General features: G+C 42.9%; 1 protein-coding gene across 2 annotated transcripts in view; it reads left to right on the top strand.

Annotated features, from left to right (window-relative positions):
• nectin3a (nectin cell adhesion molecule 3a) overlaps positions 1-14,612 on the top strand; it is a 36,091-nt gene that overhangs the window by 9,235 nt on the left and 12,244 nt on the right. Inside the window, exon 2 of one of the 2 annotated variants that reach the window (XM_085430515.1) lies at positions 12,909-13,259. In XM_085430515.1, the coding sequence (XP_085286641.1) occupies positions 12,909-13,259 (351 nt within the window). The remainder of the gene's footprint in view (positions 1-12,908; positions 13,260-14,612) is intronic. The other variant, XM_085430517.1, reaches the window with a different exon arrangement.

Below are 14,612 nucleotides of genomic sequence, written 5' to 3' on the forward strand. Positions count from 1 at the left end.
GGTGTGCCGGAAAAACAAACTTCCTCTTAGCAGGATAATGCTGGGGCAATGCCACACTGACCAAACTACTTACTACTTATATAAACAGGATAGGATTTTGCTGGTTTGCTTTACTTCCTCCCCCTTTTGTAAAACAGCCAATATTGCTCTATACGTGCATAGAAATCATAATATACTAATTGCACTAATTAAAACCCACAGGTGTAAGCCTATCTGAGTGATATCTGAGTCTGTCTTTAAGTTATTCCAGGTGTCTGGATAATATTTTGTATGATTTGTCTGTTTGATTGTGGTAGAAATCATAAAGGGGATTACTTTAATCAGTAATTGAAATCTGGTTTGTTTAACACTTCGGTTAACTGCTGGTCTATGCTAGCCTATGCTAGGCTATAGGCTCGGAGCCTATAGCCTCCACCTGGGTGTTTGCAGGGACAGCAAGAGGTCCTTGTGCCACGGGACTCGTGCACCTTAAGAGAGATCATCTCAGTAGCCACAGGGACAGTGAAGAGCTGAAGCCAAAAACCAGCTGTTACCTTGGTTGCATGCCACTGAACACCAAACAAAGGCAGCTGCAGGTTCATCCTCAGAAACCTTTTACAACTTTTGCCCTGGATAGATCTTGTTGATCAAAGACTCTTTCCGTCATTGCTCAAGTTAAGGTAAACTGTGACTGTGTTTTGGCTTTCACACTTAGTTTATGCTCATTTGTTGCCCTTGCGAAATTTGGCGCATGCCAAGAGTGATATCAGAAATACTGGCAGCAGCACTGTTTTTTGTCTGACACACAGCCGGCACATCCAGCTTGGAACAGATTGGTCTTTACCAGCAATTCAATTACATGTCAGCATAGAAACTTAGATGAAGATGCTGCAGCAGTTGAAAAAAGATGATATGTTCGTAAGAAAACTGGGGATGAAAAAGCATACTGAGGCCAGTACGCTTTAAGCACCAGTGGTCATGGGGCTTTGCTGAGGTTAAAGTTTACACGAGCAATGGCCAATGCATCAAGCATAATCACAGCTTTAAGTTAGGACAAATGCAAATCACCGAAAGAAGAAAGGTTGTGCTTGACTCTGTAATAGTTGGAGCTATAATCTGATAAATTATCCAGCATGGTTATACAATATACTAAAATGTATCAGGATTTTCGTGGTCATGTTTTTAAAAAACTCAGATCCCATCAGAAGGGATCATATTAGCTTCTCTAGTCCAAACAACACCAGGCATAATGTATTAGTACTGGGCATTTGACTGGAATTAAAACTGTATAATATTTTGCCAACTCTAGCCTGCTGACTTTGCAGCATGAAGTATTTTGCTTCATACTCATATTTAAATTAATATCATAATGTGAAATTATTATTTGGGGAACTTTTTGCAACAGAAAATATGACTGCAGTACACACCCTCAGCCATTGGTCATAATCTTGACATTGTGCTTATGTTGTATGTGCTTCAAGGTTGTGGTTTGGTGTGGCTCACCAATGACTAATTGTAAAGTAAAAGAAAGTATGAAGTTGATCAAGTACTTTTGTAGTCCAAGCAACTTAGAGTCACTTTCTTCTGCTTTTCATTCATTTCATATCAATATTTAAGCTTATTAGCATGACCACAAATGTATTTAAATATGCTTGTAATCAACATTCAAGTTAAGTGTTTAGCTGATTAGAAGATAAAATGGCATAATTGAGTATTTTTTCATATCCAGCCACATTATTGTTCCATCTTTGTTGGAGTTAATGAACACAGCTCTTTGTATATACACAGATGATGTCCACGGAGTAGCATTGTTTTTGACATTCATAGGCCTTGGAGATGATAATTTTAAATACTGTTTGTTAGCAGAAATTGGCATCATGCAAGAAATCCAGAATTAGACAATCATGAGAATCATTTGAAAGCAAAACATTGTAATTCCCTCTGGGGGCTGTGGGAAAGTATGTTTCCATTATGTTTGATTGGCTTAATGAAAGTACAGTAGCCCATTTAGACTCAGCGAAAGGCAGTGGAGTCTGTGATCAGTAGAGAACTCATTTTTTCTTCGCTGTAAAGCCCTCAGCACCACCCAACAAGGGCGGGATCTATTTCTGTCCTAATTTCTTCATCAGGAAATTACAGTAATTTTAAGGGAATAATGACATGTAAATGTGGAGGCAACAGCAGGTACCTAAAAACAAAGTGTGCCTCTAAGGTCATTGCAAGGTTAACATAGTTTAGGAGGCTGTTGTTTTCACCCAACTTCTTTTATTAGCACAGAGCCTGGAGTGGAGGGTTATCCTTGTAGCCATAGTATACTGTCCTTGCTTGGCCTGTTTGGGATTTTAACAAATGCTGTGAATGATTTACTGGGATTAGTTAATCGGATACTAAGCCACCCATGAAGCGCACCTTGTTGTTTTGTAGACACTTCACTGGTGCAATGTCTGCCCAGACAAGTCAACAGTTACTAAAGCAATGGATTGCTGTGAAATGTTTATACAGGACGTGTCAAACTCATTTTGGTCAAGTCATCGGCCAAATACATTCCAACTTGATCTCAAGCAAGATGCACCTTTTCCCTTTCTTGAAGTCTAAATATATTCACTTGAATAATGTTTTTTTTAAAGATGTAATGATATGTTCATTACATCCAATTACTCAACTCCCCTAAAAATTTACCAGATTCCAGAAGGTATTATTTCTTTTCAAATTATCTTTCTAATCTATTGAGTAATCCATTTGGAAAGAGATGACCTGCAGCCTAAGTGTAATTTTCGTCACTGTGTTGTATAGTGAGAGTGGTCTATGTTAGCACTTACTTGTCAGGGATTTCATACACTTAAGCTCTAATTAAGAAATTCTCAAATTGTTGCCTCTCTATTTTAAAAAAAGAGACCTTCAAAATTAAGTTGCTTATTCTCACAGCACAAAGGCATATTCTTCTTCGTCTTCTTCTTTATGCCTCATCCCATGCCAAATCATTTTAATCTGGGAAGAAATTCCATCTGATCCCCCCCAGAATCAGATAATTTATACTAAATGAACAGATTTTATCTAATCTGAAAGTAGATAAAACATGTTTATGTTTCTCTGCATCGTAGGTATTAGATTGGTGTAGTTTTGCAGTGAAACTATGTTGTATCCCATGCTATTGAGGCAGGTTTCTGGAAGTTGGTTGTAGAGAAAATCACAGACAACTAAAACAAGATTTTACTTCAGATTGTGACATATGGATTGGGTGAAAATTGATTTGGTGGCAAAAATATTGGAAGAAAATAACACAAATTAAAAAGTGCAAAGTTGTGACCCATGCCATTGTACTTTAAAGGTCTTTAACTGACAAAGGATTTGTTAAATGTACTGAAGTTGTATAAAAATATAGACCGGTTTAAATGGAAAGCATTTTTTTTTCTAATTTAACTCATGTCTTTTTTGCCTTCTTAGATCAGCTGTGACTTTTGTAAATAGCCTTCTCTGTTCTTTTCCACATGCATGGAAAAATAACATTTCCACCCATCTTTGGGTCATCTAGCAAATTTGCACGCACATACTAAAGTACCGCAAACCCCCACAGCAAACAATAACAAATCCCACACAGTAGGACAGGACACTGTAGGAATGTTTATCTTCCACTATGTACCAAGCAACACAATGCCCTTCACAGGTCCTACGGCACAGCTATAGTTGACTCTGATGAGAGTTTGCTTTCTGTCATGACACTCTGTATGCCTACATTATTGATCTTTTTTCTTTTAAGCTCCGATCTTTAATCAAATGTGACTCAGATGTGAAGGACACACAAGTCTGCATTGCTATGGGGGAGCAAAGAGAAAGAGGTTTTTAAGAGGACAGTGACATGTGAAAGAGGCCTGACCTGCCCCTTTTTTAAAGGCCTGTCAGCCTGTATTTGTCTATGTCATGAATTAGACCCCTGAAAAAAACTCACACCCTCACAGGATATAATACTCGGAAGGAAGGAAGAGGGGGGGTTCACACTGCACAAATATTTCTAACAATAAAAGCATACTATTCACCAATGCGCCACTTGGCCGATCCTGTTTCTAACTGATTAAGGAAGAGTTATAGGTGCCGCAAGAATGAAGAAAAGATGTGGGGGCCTGTGTTTGGCATATAGGCATTGTCTAATGATTTATTTTTCCTTGCTACTACTTTAGAAGCTAACAATACTAAGTGGTTCTGCACTGCCAGTTCACTTTATTATATTAGCGGTGTTTAAAGTCATAGATGTCTCTCAAATAGAGGACCTGGTACAATGTCTGCGAAAACAATTCCCATGTCCACTTAAATATTAGCGGATAATTATTTTCTGAATTATATTCTGACCTGCTTTTTGTGTGATATTGGCAGTGTGTGCAAATGAAATTATCAAATGAATGTTAATGAACATTTTTACAATGTGACCTTGATCATCAGAAGGAAGTTTTAATAGTAGGCCAATGGTTCTGTTGGCTTATACGAGAGGGAGAGAGTGTCTGTAAGGAGTATAAATTACTGCACTCATTAAACGGTAATGAAACACTGCCCTTCAACCCACCTACCTCCTACACTCACTTAAAAATCACTGAACCAGGAAAGGGAGCAAGCTGTAGGCTAACAAACTGGAGAGGAGCATGACAGGGATAACCTTTACCTTCAGAATGATCATTTTTCCCACTTCGTTCAGAACAGCTTCAGATATCTACTGTGATGTTATTAGAGTGTAGTCAGGTTCACAGACATATTTTCATTTATAAGCCAAACTGATTTGTTCGATAAGTTCGATAAGATTTTTTCTTAGACCTGGTATTCTGAGGGTTTTCCATTGACATGTTTCATATGCTCCTCCTTGAATCGCTACCTTATCGTGGTGGAGGGGTTTGTCCCAGGGATCCCAGGGGCTATGTTGTCTGGGGGCTTTTGTCCCCTGGTAGGGTCTCCCATGGCAAATTGGTCCTGGGTGAGGGACCAGACAAAGAGCGATTCAGAAGACCCTTATGAAAAGGATATCGAGGGAACAGTTTACCCTGCCCGGGATAGGGTTACCGGGGCCCCGCCCTGGAGCCAGGCCCGGCGAGGGTGCCCGAGCGTCTGGTGGCTGGGCCTTAGCCCATGGGGCCCGGCTGGGCACAGCCCGAAGAGGAGACATGGGCCCATCCTCCCGCAGGCCCACCACCCGCAGGAGGCGCCATAGGGGTCGGGTGCATTGTGTGCCGGGTGGCGGCCAGGAGCGGAGGCCCTGGCGGACTGACCCCCGGCTGCCAAGACTGGCAATAGGGACATGGAATGTCACCTCTCTGGTGGGGAAGGAGCCTGAGTTAGTGCGTGAGGTTGAGAGGTACCGGCTAGATATAGTCGGGCTCACCTCTACGCATGGCTTGGGCTCTGGAACCAGTCTCCTGGAGAGGGGCTGGACTCTGTCTCAGTCTGGAGTTGCCCCTGGTGAGAGGCGGCGGGCTGGGGTGGGTATTCTAATATCCCCTCGGCTTGCTGCCGGTAAGTTGGGGTTTTTCCCGGTGGACGAGAGGGTTTGTTCCCTGCGCCTTAGGGTCGGGGAACGGGTCCTGACTGTCATCTGCGCTTATGTGCCGAGTGGCAGTTCAGAGTACCCAGCCTTCTTAGAGTCCCTGGGGGGGGTGCTGGAAGGTGCTCCACCTGGAGACTCTGTTGTCCTGCTGGGAGACTTCAATGCTCACGTGGGTAACGACAGCGAAACCTGGAGGGGCGTGATTGGGAGGAACGGCCTCCCTGATCTGAACCCGAGCGGTGCTTTGTTATTGGACTTCTGTGCTAATCACAGTTTGGCCATAACGAACACCCTGTTCGAACATAAGAGTGTCCATAAGTGCACGTGGCACCAGGATGCTCTAGGCCGTAGGTCGATGATCGATTTTGTAATCGTATCACCAGACCTGCGACCATATGTTCTGGACACTCGGGTAAAGAGAGGGGCTGAGCTGTCAACTGATCACCACCTGGTGGTGAGTTGGATCAGGTGGCGGGGGAGGACGCTGGACAGACCTGGTGCACCTAAACGCGTAGTGAGGGTGTGCTGGGAACGTCTAGCAGAGGCCCCAGTCCGCGAGATCTTCAACGCACACCTCCGGCAGAGCTTCAACAGCATTCCGAGGGAGACTGGGGACATTGAGTCCGAATGGACCATGTTCAGCGTCTCCATTGCCGAAGCTGCTGCATTGAGCTGCGGCCGCAAGGTAGTTGGTGCCTGCCGTGGTGGTAATCCCCGAACCAAATGGTGGACACCAGAGGTAAAGGGAGCCACCAGGCTGAAGAAGGAGTCCTATCGGGCTTGGTTAGCCTGTGGGACTCCGGAGGCAGCCGACAGGTATCGACAGGCCAAGTGGCGGAGGGCTTTCGCTTTGGTGGCCTCAGAATCTCATCTCTGATTTTTGCGGATGATGTGGTTCTGTTGGCTTCATCGGGTGAGGGCCTCCAGCTCGCACTGGAACGGTTCGCAGCCGAGTGTGAAGCAGCGGGAATGAGGATCAGCACCTCCAAATCTGAGGCCATGGTTCTCAGCCGGAAAAGGGTGGAGTGCCCACTTCGGGTCGGGGATGAGTTCCTGCCCCAAATGGAGGAGTTCAAGTATCTCGGGGTCTTGTTCGCGAGTGATGGGAGAAGGGAGCCGGAGATCGACAGACGGATTGGGGCTGCAGCTGCAGTAATGCGGACGCTGCACCGGTCCGTCGTGGTGAAGAGGGAGCTGAGTGTAAAAGCGAAGCTCTCAATTTACCGGTCGATCTACGTCCCTACCCTCACCTATGGCCACGAGCTGTGGGTAGTGACCGAAAGAACGAGATCGCGGATACAAGCGGCAGAAATGAGCTTCCTCCGAAGGGTGGCTGGCCTCTCCCTTAGAGATAGGGTGAGAGGTTCGGCCATCCGGGAGGGGCTCAGAGTAGAGCCGCTGCTCCTCCACATCGAAAGGAGCCAGCTGAGGTGGTTCGGGCATCTGACAAGGATGCCCCCTGGGCGCCTCCTGGGTGAGGTGTTCCAGGCATGTCCCACCAGGAGGAGGCCCCGGGGCAGACCCAGGACACGCTGGAGAGATTATATCTCTCGGCTGGCCTGGGAACGCCTTGGTATTCCCCCGGATAAGCTGGAGGAGGTGGCTGGGGAGAAGGAGGTCTGGGCCTCTTTGCTTAGGCTGCTGCCCCCGCGACCCGGCCTCGGATAAAGCGGATGACGATGGATGGATGGATGTTTCATATGTAGTTCTAAACATGCCTTAAAGTTTGATGCTTGTTAAATATTAATTAAAAACAGAACACAACAAACAGAACACAAAAATGACCGAATCCCTAAATTTAGCTGAAAATGTTACAAATGGCAAGGAGCAAGCAACAGTAGGCAACTCAGCACAAACCTGCACTCAGCTTCCTTGCTCTCTGACCTCAGTAAATATTTTCCTGATGAGTTAATGACCTCAGTAACTACTTTCAAGGCTTACTGAATTTTGTATTTCATGATCTCCATTGGAGTCAAAAAGGAGGATAAAAGAAGGCCCACTGTGTAACTTTGTTTCAGTCAGATCTCCACATTACCAGTTGTGTTCACTTTCAAAAAACCACATAAGTGAGGATGGAAAGGCTCAACTTGAGATTGCCTTGTGTCTTATAAAAATTAAGATGGCAACATCCATCTTTTATGCGCAGTCTTTGGACTGTATATAAAACTGCAGGTTTGATCAATTATGTGAACTTGTTGAATTTTGTCATGTTCCTTTATGTTTATAAACTATGTAAACATTAGACAATTTTTAGCCATGTTATTGTTTCTTTTATTGTTGTAATTGCAATATGTACAAACATATTGAAACAGGGCTCTGTTGTAAATGAAACATTAGGTTTTAATAAAACCACCTGTATAAATAAAGGTTAAATACAATAAACAAAGCACATTTAAAACAACAACATTGACCAAAGTACAGGACATGAACAATAAAATAAGATATACACTCATATACATGCCAGCTCACAAGAGTAAATATATTTACAGGATTGCGAAAAATACATGGTAAATGGCCTGTATTTGTATAGTGCTTTTACTAGCCCCTAAGGACCCCAAAGCGCTTTACACATCCAGTCATCCACCCATTCACACACTGGTGATGGCAAGCTACATTGCAGCCACAGCCACCCTGGGGCGCACTGACAGAGGAAAGGCTGCCGGACACTAGCGCCACCAGGCCCTCTGACCACCACCAGCAGGCAACGGGTGAAGTGTCTTGCCCAAGGACACAACAACCGAGACTGTCCAAGCCGGGGCTCGAACCAGCAACCTTCCGATTACAAGGCGAACTCCCAACTCTTGAGCCACGATCTCCCGTACAGCAGACTAAATATCTAAGCTCTCACTCCAGGATGTAAGCCAGGGAATAAAAAGTATTTTTAAAAATAAGCAATGGGGAGGCCAGCCTAACATTACTTTATCAGTATCATAAGTGTGAGATGTCAACTTAGAGAAACCCGGTATCAGCTCATGTCAAAAGTTAAAATGACCCAGCTCAGATTCATTTTCATGACCTGACATAGATCAGGATGTTTGTTCACTCTTCTGTTTTCACTGCTGAACTTCTACTGAATAGCTGTCCTATTTTCTTGCTTTGTGTTGTATTCATTCTCTGCTTAACTCAGTTTCCTCTTGCTTTTAGTCTTAAACCACACTCCCTCTTGCACAGATCCTATGTCTGCATTCTTCTCCTGTGAGGTCTTCAGATCAGTTCCTCATGAGTGCTGTTTGACACGATAATCTATGCATGGAGTTTGTCTACATGAACCTGACATATTGTCTGTTTTGTTGCTGCTCATGAATGTTGCTGGCTGTGGATCCCTCTTGTTTCACACTGCTCTGAAACGGACTGCAGGGTTCATTGGGAGGATCTCAAGCCACGAGACTGCTTCCTCAGGGGAGGTCAAGGCTGAAGCTGGGTCGGGTCTCTGATAGGTGGAGATTTTGGCTCGTCTAGTGGCCGACTTGGACTGTTTGAGTGTTGCCAGGCAAAAAGGAAGGTTTTGATTTACCATCGCGTCTTCCGAGCAGCTTGTCGCAATTAGTGATGTCAGCAGGGAAAGAAACAAATATGAGGCATTTCTTCAAAGAGCAAGCGTACTCTTCCCATGAGTTCATTCTTTCCTCGGGTTTCTGAAGAGAAAAGGGGGCAAAAGTGCAGCCTGTTTCTCTTTGGCCAAGTTAGGTTTTGCAGGTCTTCGTGATCTGCAGGCTAAGGTGTCACATTTAAACTGAACCAACTGGATTATAAAGCGTCAAAAACAGTGACAACATATAAAGTTGGACGGCATGATAAGTTTTGTTTGTATGTTTATTTCATAAGCCGTACTTTTTAGATGGATAACCAATAATAAACTTAGTGACACATCCGAGCTGTGCCTCAGCTCTGCGTTCTATTTTCTTGATTTAAACTGTATAACACTGTTTTTTAACACATTGCTTACATTTAGTTGCCTGCCGTATTTTAGACAATTTATCACAGCGCTCTAGTTTGTGAGCATTGGTTGTGTTTTTCATGGTTGCAGCTAGCAGTGCCAAGTTTCCCCACTCTCCTCCTGGCTGTAGGTATCCCATGCAGAGGCCATCTGTCTCTACTCCCCTAATGGTAAGGGTGGAGTCCTCTTTAAACACCTCCCCCACACACGCACTGCCACCACCACCCCGTTCCCTCTTATTTTCAAATGCCTACTGCAAAACAAACAGAGCATGGCATAGATGGAGTTTAGTTTCTTTGTGTGCTTTGACTGGCCTGAAAACTGACACGAGTCAGATAAACTACCTACAGTAGCAGTTGGGGTGTCGTGTCAGGTAGCAGCAGAATGTGGAGCATGTTGAAGAGAAGTTGGGTTAGAGACACGTGTCTGCATACATCAGTACAATGTCACGCATGCCAAGTATGTAAGTGTGCTGCAGGAGGGGGTTTTATCAGCCTGCCATCTACATTCTTGTTTCTGTCATAGATACGTTGTAGGTCTTGATCTCTCTGTCAAGCATTTGTCTTTTTTTCTTTCGTCAAGCCAAACAAATGAGTTGCACTAGTAAGGTGACAAAAAAGAAAACAGCTGTTGTGATGGCTCAGATGACTGTGGAGTGGAGAATGTGGCTCTGACCCTGATTCTCCCCCACACCAGTGCATCCAGAGGACTCCTATAGAAATAATGCAAACACAGGGCAACAAATGCACTGCAAAGCACATTATAGGGGAAATTTTTTTGTGGGGAAATGAAGTAATGACCCAGAGTGACTTTTCCAAATGTCATTTTCAGGCAGATGGCAAATAAGGCCACCTGGACTAAACAATTCAGGTTAAAAGTTTAGATGCAGTGCAGAGCTGTATTGGGTCAGTCTGCACACACAGAAAGGTTTGAAAATGTGTGTGAGGAAGAAGAAAAAAACTCAGGAAAGCCCAAATGTGACAGTACAGCACGAACCTTCACAACACAATGCAACATACATTTAAGACTGAGCAGCCATTCAAAGTATATGCCCGACTCGCACACATGTTCACACACTTATTTCTTATTTTGGAAGAGAGAAACTCAGTGTCTGTTTGTCCGTGTGTGTATGTGTGTAGTCACTGAAATTACAGGGGACGTAATGGAGCACGGGGAGCCTCAGCCTCATTGGCTGTATTCCTCAGAAACCAAGATAGCATTGCTGTGGCTTACCGCTCACATTCATGCCAGCAACTCAAAATACCAGCCAGTGGACCACTTTTATAAGCTTTACTCCATACACATCCGAGACAACGGACAAAGTGGAACTTTATGGCTCCCAAATATAACTTACTCTGCAAGCATGTCAAGAAACCCAAGAAATACTGTTTGATTATTTTGAATAAAATCACCTTTTTATGTTTGATGTATGCAACTTTTTCACAAAGTTTAAGGTGGATGTATTCTGCTTTTCAACCTGAAGCAGGGCTGTAAGTCTTTGTACGACTCTGAAAAATGAGTAAACGTGCGTCAATCAATCACTCATTGGTGAGATTGTTCTAGAAAAAAAAAAAAACCAGGAAGGATTTTTTTCCATTTAGAGCACTAGCCAGAAACCTGCAATTTAAGACTTATTTCAGGTTACCTTTCCAAGATACAGCATTCATTCCCACCAAACTAGATGTTTTTGTTTGTTTTGTTTAAACACAGCCGCATGCCTGTCAGCAGTGATCTGTAAAGTGATAGGGATGAGAATCTTTGGCAATAAAAATATCCAGTTCTGATTGTTGGTGTCATGGTTTGATCAATTCAAAAAGGAGAAAGAGGATTTCTTTGTTTTGGTTCTTAGTTCTGTACACAGTAGGGTTGGCACATGTACTCTGTACTCCATAGGCTGATGTTCTTCTTTGGGGCAGCATAGTATTCTTGCATGCACCCATTGTATTATCATTATCCATCCATGCACAATGCACAATGTGTGGGGCACCCATCAGTAAAACGCTTGTATACAATGTGCCAAACTTTTGACTCCTATCATTTGCCTGCTGAGCTGCAAATGAAACTTAGCTGAGTGTTAAGTAGTGCTGATTATGTCATTTTCTGATTAAGGCGTGTTTACAGAAAATGACAGAAAATGTTGGTGGGCACGAGGCTCATTGTGACACACAACGAGCCTCGTGCCCACCAATTTCTGAAATTACCGTTAACTAGAGCCTGGTGAACTCTATCACTCTTGCAGATGCAGTAACTACATACTATTAGTAACACCAATTACAGACAAATGCAGAGAAAGCTCCTTCTGTAAAACTTATTTGTTTAGGTTATTTTTATGTAGCTTATAAATAGTATATTGTTAGTTTTTTGTTGTAAAGTTTGTGTCTATTATTTTGTAAGAAACACAATGGTGTCATCAGCATAAGGCAGTGGTCACACACTTATGGTTGGTTTGTGATGTACAACTAGGCTAATCCTAGCATACGCCTCTTTTAATAGATATTGGTCCTCATATGTGTTAAAAGGTTGTCAAATCTATCTTTTTTTCAAGATAAATCTTTTGACACATACAGATATGATACAAATGTGAAGACACAACCATTCATTTCACCAAACTGTAACTTTTTGCTGTGGTACTGTATTCGTTTTTCTGTCTACAGTATTCAGATGGTCATTAATGTTCAAAGCCAAGTTTACGGGTTGCATTTAAAAAAAAAAACTGTGGTGGGCCTTAATTCAAATTAAGGGCCTCATAAAAATAGGCAATGAAGCCATCCTCTGGCTTGCTTTGTTTCATCTCCTTCCAGTAAATTGTTTTCTTGCTTGTTTAAAAGGTACTCTGATAATTAGCAAAAGGGACAGGCTGAGTGTCCTGTGGTGAGAGTGTGTTGCTTGTTAAGAGCAACCCAGAACCCAGAAGATATTTGTTCTGCTTTTCAACCACAGGAAGAAACATGAATGAAACAAATGGCTGTTAGTGTAACCTTGGGAAAACTACTCAGAATGTTCTGATATAGTGCTCCATTATGTTTGGTGCACACTGCTAACATTAGAAAATTGGTCCAACATCTCACATAAGTGGGGGAAAAAATGTGTTGTAGTGCAGTTAGATACCACATGCCTTGTGAGTATATGCTGATGTTCTGTTTCCGAGAGTTGACACAATCCTCCAGAAAAAAATCTTCCTGAATTAGCTCATCTCAGCTACTGTTTTTCAAATTTAATATCGTCTGGTGGTGATAGTACATCTATATCAGTGTTGTTACAACTGAAAAACTGGATGAGGAGACGCAAATTGAATCTATGTGACTTCCCAGACAATTTTCTTCCACTGCTACACACCAGAGAATTAAAAAAAAATCTCTTAATCCAATGAAGTGACATTGTCATGAGAAATTCATTTTTCCCATTTTAATTATAAGCTGAAACTCTGTCTTTTGTATTTCTGAATCCCAACTCTGTTTTTTCTCTCAGCAGGTGTGAGCAGTAACCAGGTAGTTGTTCCTGAAAAAGTGAATGCAGTGCTGGGAAAGAACATCACACTGGGCTGCCGAATAGAAGTGGGTCCCAGCCTCAGCTTCACGCAGAGCTCCTGGGAGCGTCGTCTTCCTTCAGGCACTATTACCCTGGCGGTATTTAATCCCGAGTTTGGAACCTCATATTCTTCACAATATGAAAAACGTATCTCATTTGTTTCCCCTTCAATACGAGATGCCACCATTACCCTTGAAGGAGTTGACTTTACGGATATCGGGTCCTACACCTGCAAAGTGGCTACATTTCCTTTGGGCAATACACAAGCATCCACCCATGTTAATGTTTTAGGTAAAGTACTGCTTCCTCACTTCACTTCCTCACTGAGTGGTTCTTCATATTGTCCTTAAATCTCACTTTTTAATGAAGGTCATTGTTTGTTGTGATTTAGCAAAGCCTAGGTGAGCACTCAGTGTCTGCCCTGGAGGAAACAGCGGCTCCCTGAAGCAACCTAACGTTTAAATTACAGCCTGGACACATGCCATGTACATTTAAATCCCTGCAGGAATCTGAAGCTGCATAAAGGCTGCTTTGGTGTGGTCCCACCTATCTCCCTCCCCCACTGTTACTTTAAAAGAAAAGCCAATGTAACTGTTTTTATATTCACAACATTATATCCAAATGTTTCACAGAGTTTCCATGGCATCCTCTGTAAAGTCACTTAGGCCCTACATGCAAGACACAAAACGGAAACCTTCTCATTCAGCAAGCACATAAATATAATGCAGCAAGTTCAGAGTGTCCCAGCTCAATGCAACTTAGTTGCTTGCAACAACAGTTTAATTGTAGGGTGTGACACAGGGTGACTCTCATGACATTTAGTTGCGTTTTGCTAAGCTGGATTACAACTACAGTCTGCACCTCTTTCCCTCAAGGCTGTGACGATTGTTGATAGTTTTCTCTCCTTTAACCATTTGTCCATTATGTCCTTAAGTGATAATCAAAGCAAGGTTATTTGCCAGGTCACTAAACTAAAAATGAAAACTACCTGTGGATCCCTTCTGAGCTTCCAAATAAAATAAACAAAACAAAGCCGTATTATATTTTAATGGGTTTTCCCATTAGTATGTTCTTATTTTATCCAAACACAAAGCATACATTGAAAGCAGCATACGTTCCTTTACATAGAAGTTTCTCACTGTAGCCTCACTTTCCAGAGGAGCAGAAACACTGAACTTTCCCTGTGGTCAGCGTATGTTTCAAGCCCTAAATTGGTGCCGTTGCTGAGAGGAGGAGATTGCAGTGTAGGCAGCAGCAGGTTCTCATCATCCTCCAGAGACTGAAGGAGACTCTGATGTCTAATGAGCGGTACATTAAGTGCTGCTGTGACAGCCACGGTGTCTAGAACCTCACAGGGTTCAGTTACAGCTTTCTGTCTTCTCTGAACACCTTCTTGCATATTTTGTTTTTGTTTTTTGGGGGGGTGGGTGGGTCTTATATGGATGCATATATCCACACTCAAACACAAAAGCACATCCTTAGTCCTACTTTACATTTCAGATGTAATTAGGGTGTGGTGTATATTCTTTGCAGTATGATACATGTCAAGTGGAATGTAGATTATCTCACAGGGTATTTCTCTGTGAGAAGGCACATCACAATTACAACACCAAATGTCAGCAGGTTCAGAGAGGAGTGCCTTCC

This window comes from Copadichromis virginalis, linkage group LG14 (assembly GCF_057382275.1).
Source record: "Copadichromis virginalis isolate Kocher_CV1m ecotype Utaka linkage group LG14, C_Virginalis_male_GT1.1, whole genome shotgun sequence".
Taxonomy (NCBI): domain Eukaryota; kingdom Metazoa; phylum Chordata; class Actinopteri; order Cichliformes; family Cichlidae; genus Copadichromis; species Copadichromis virginalis.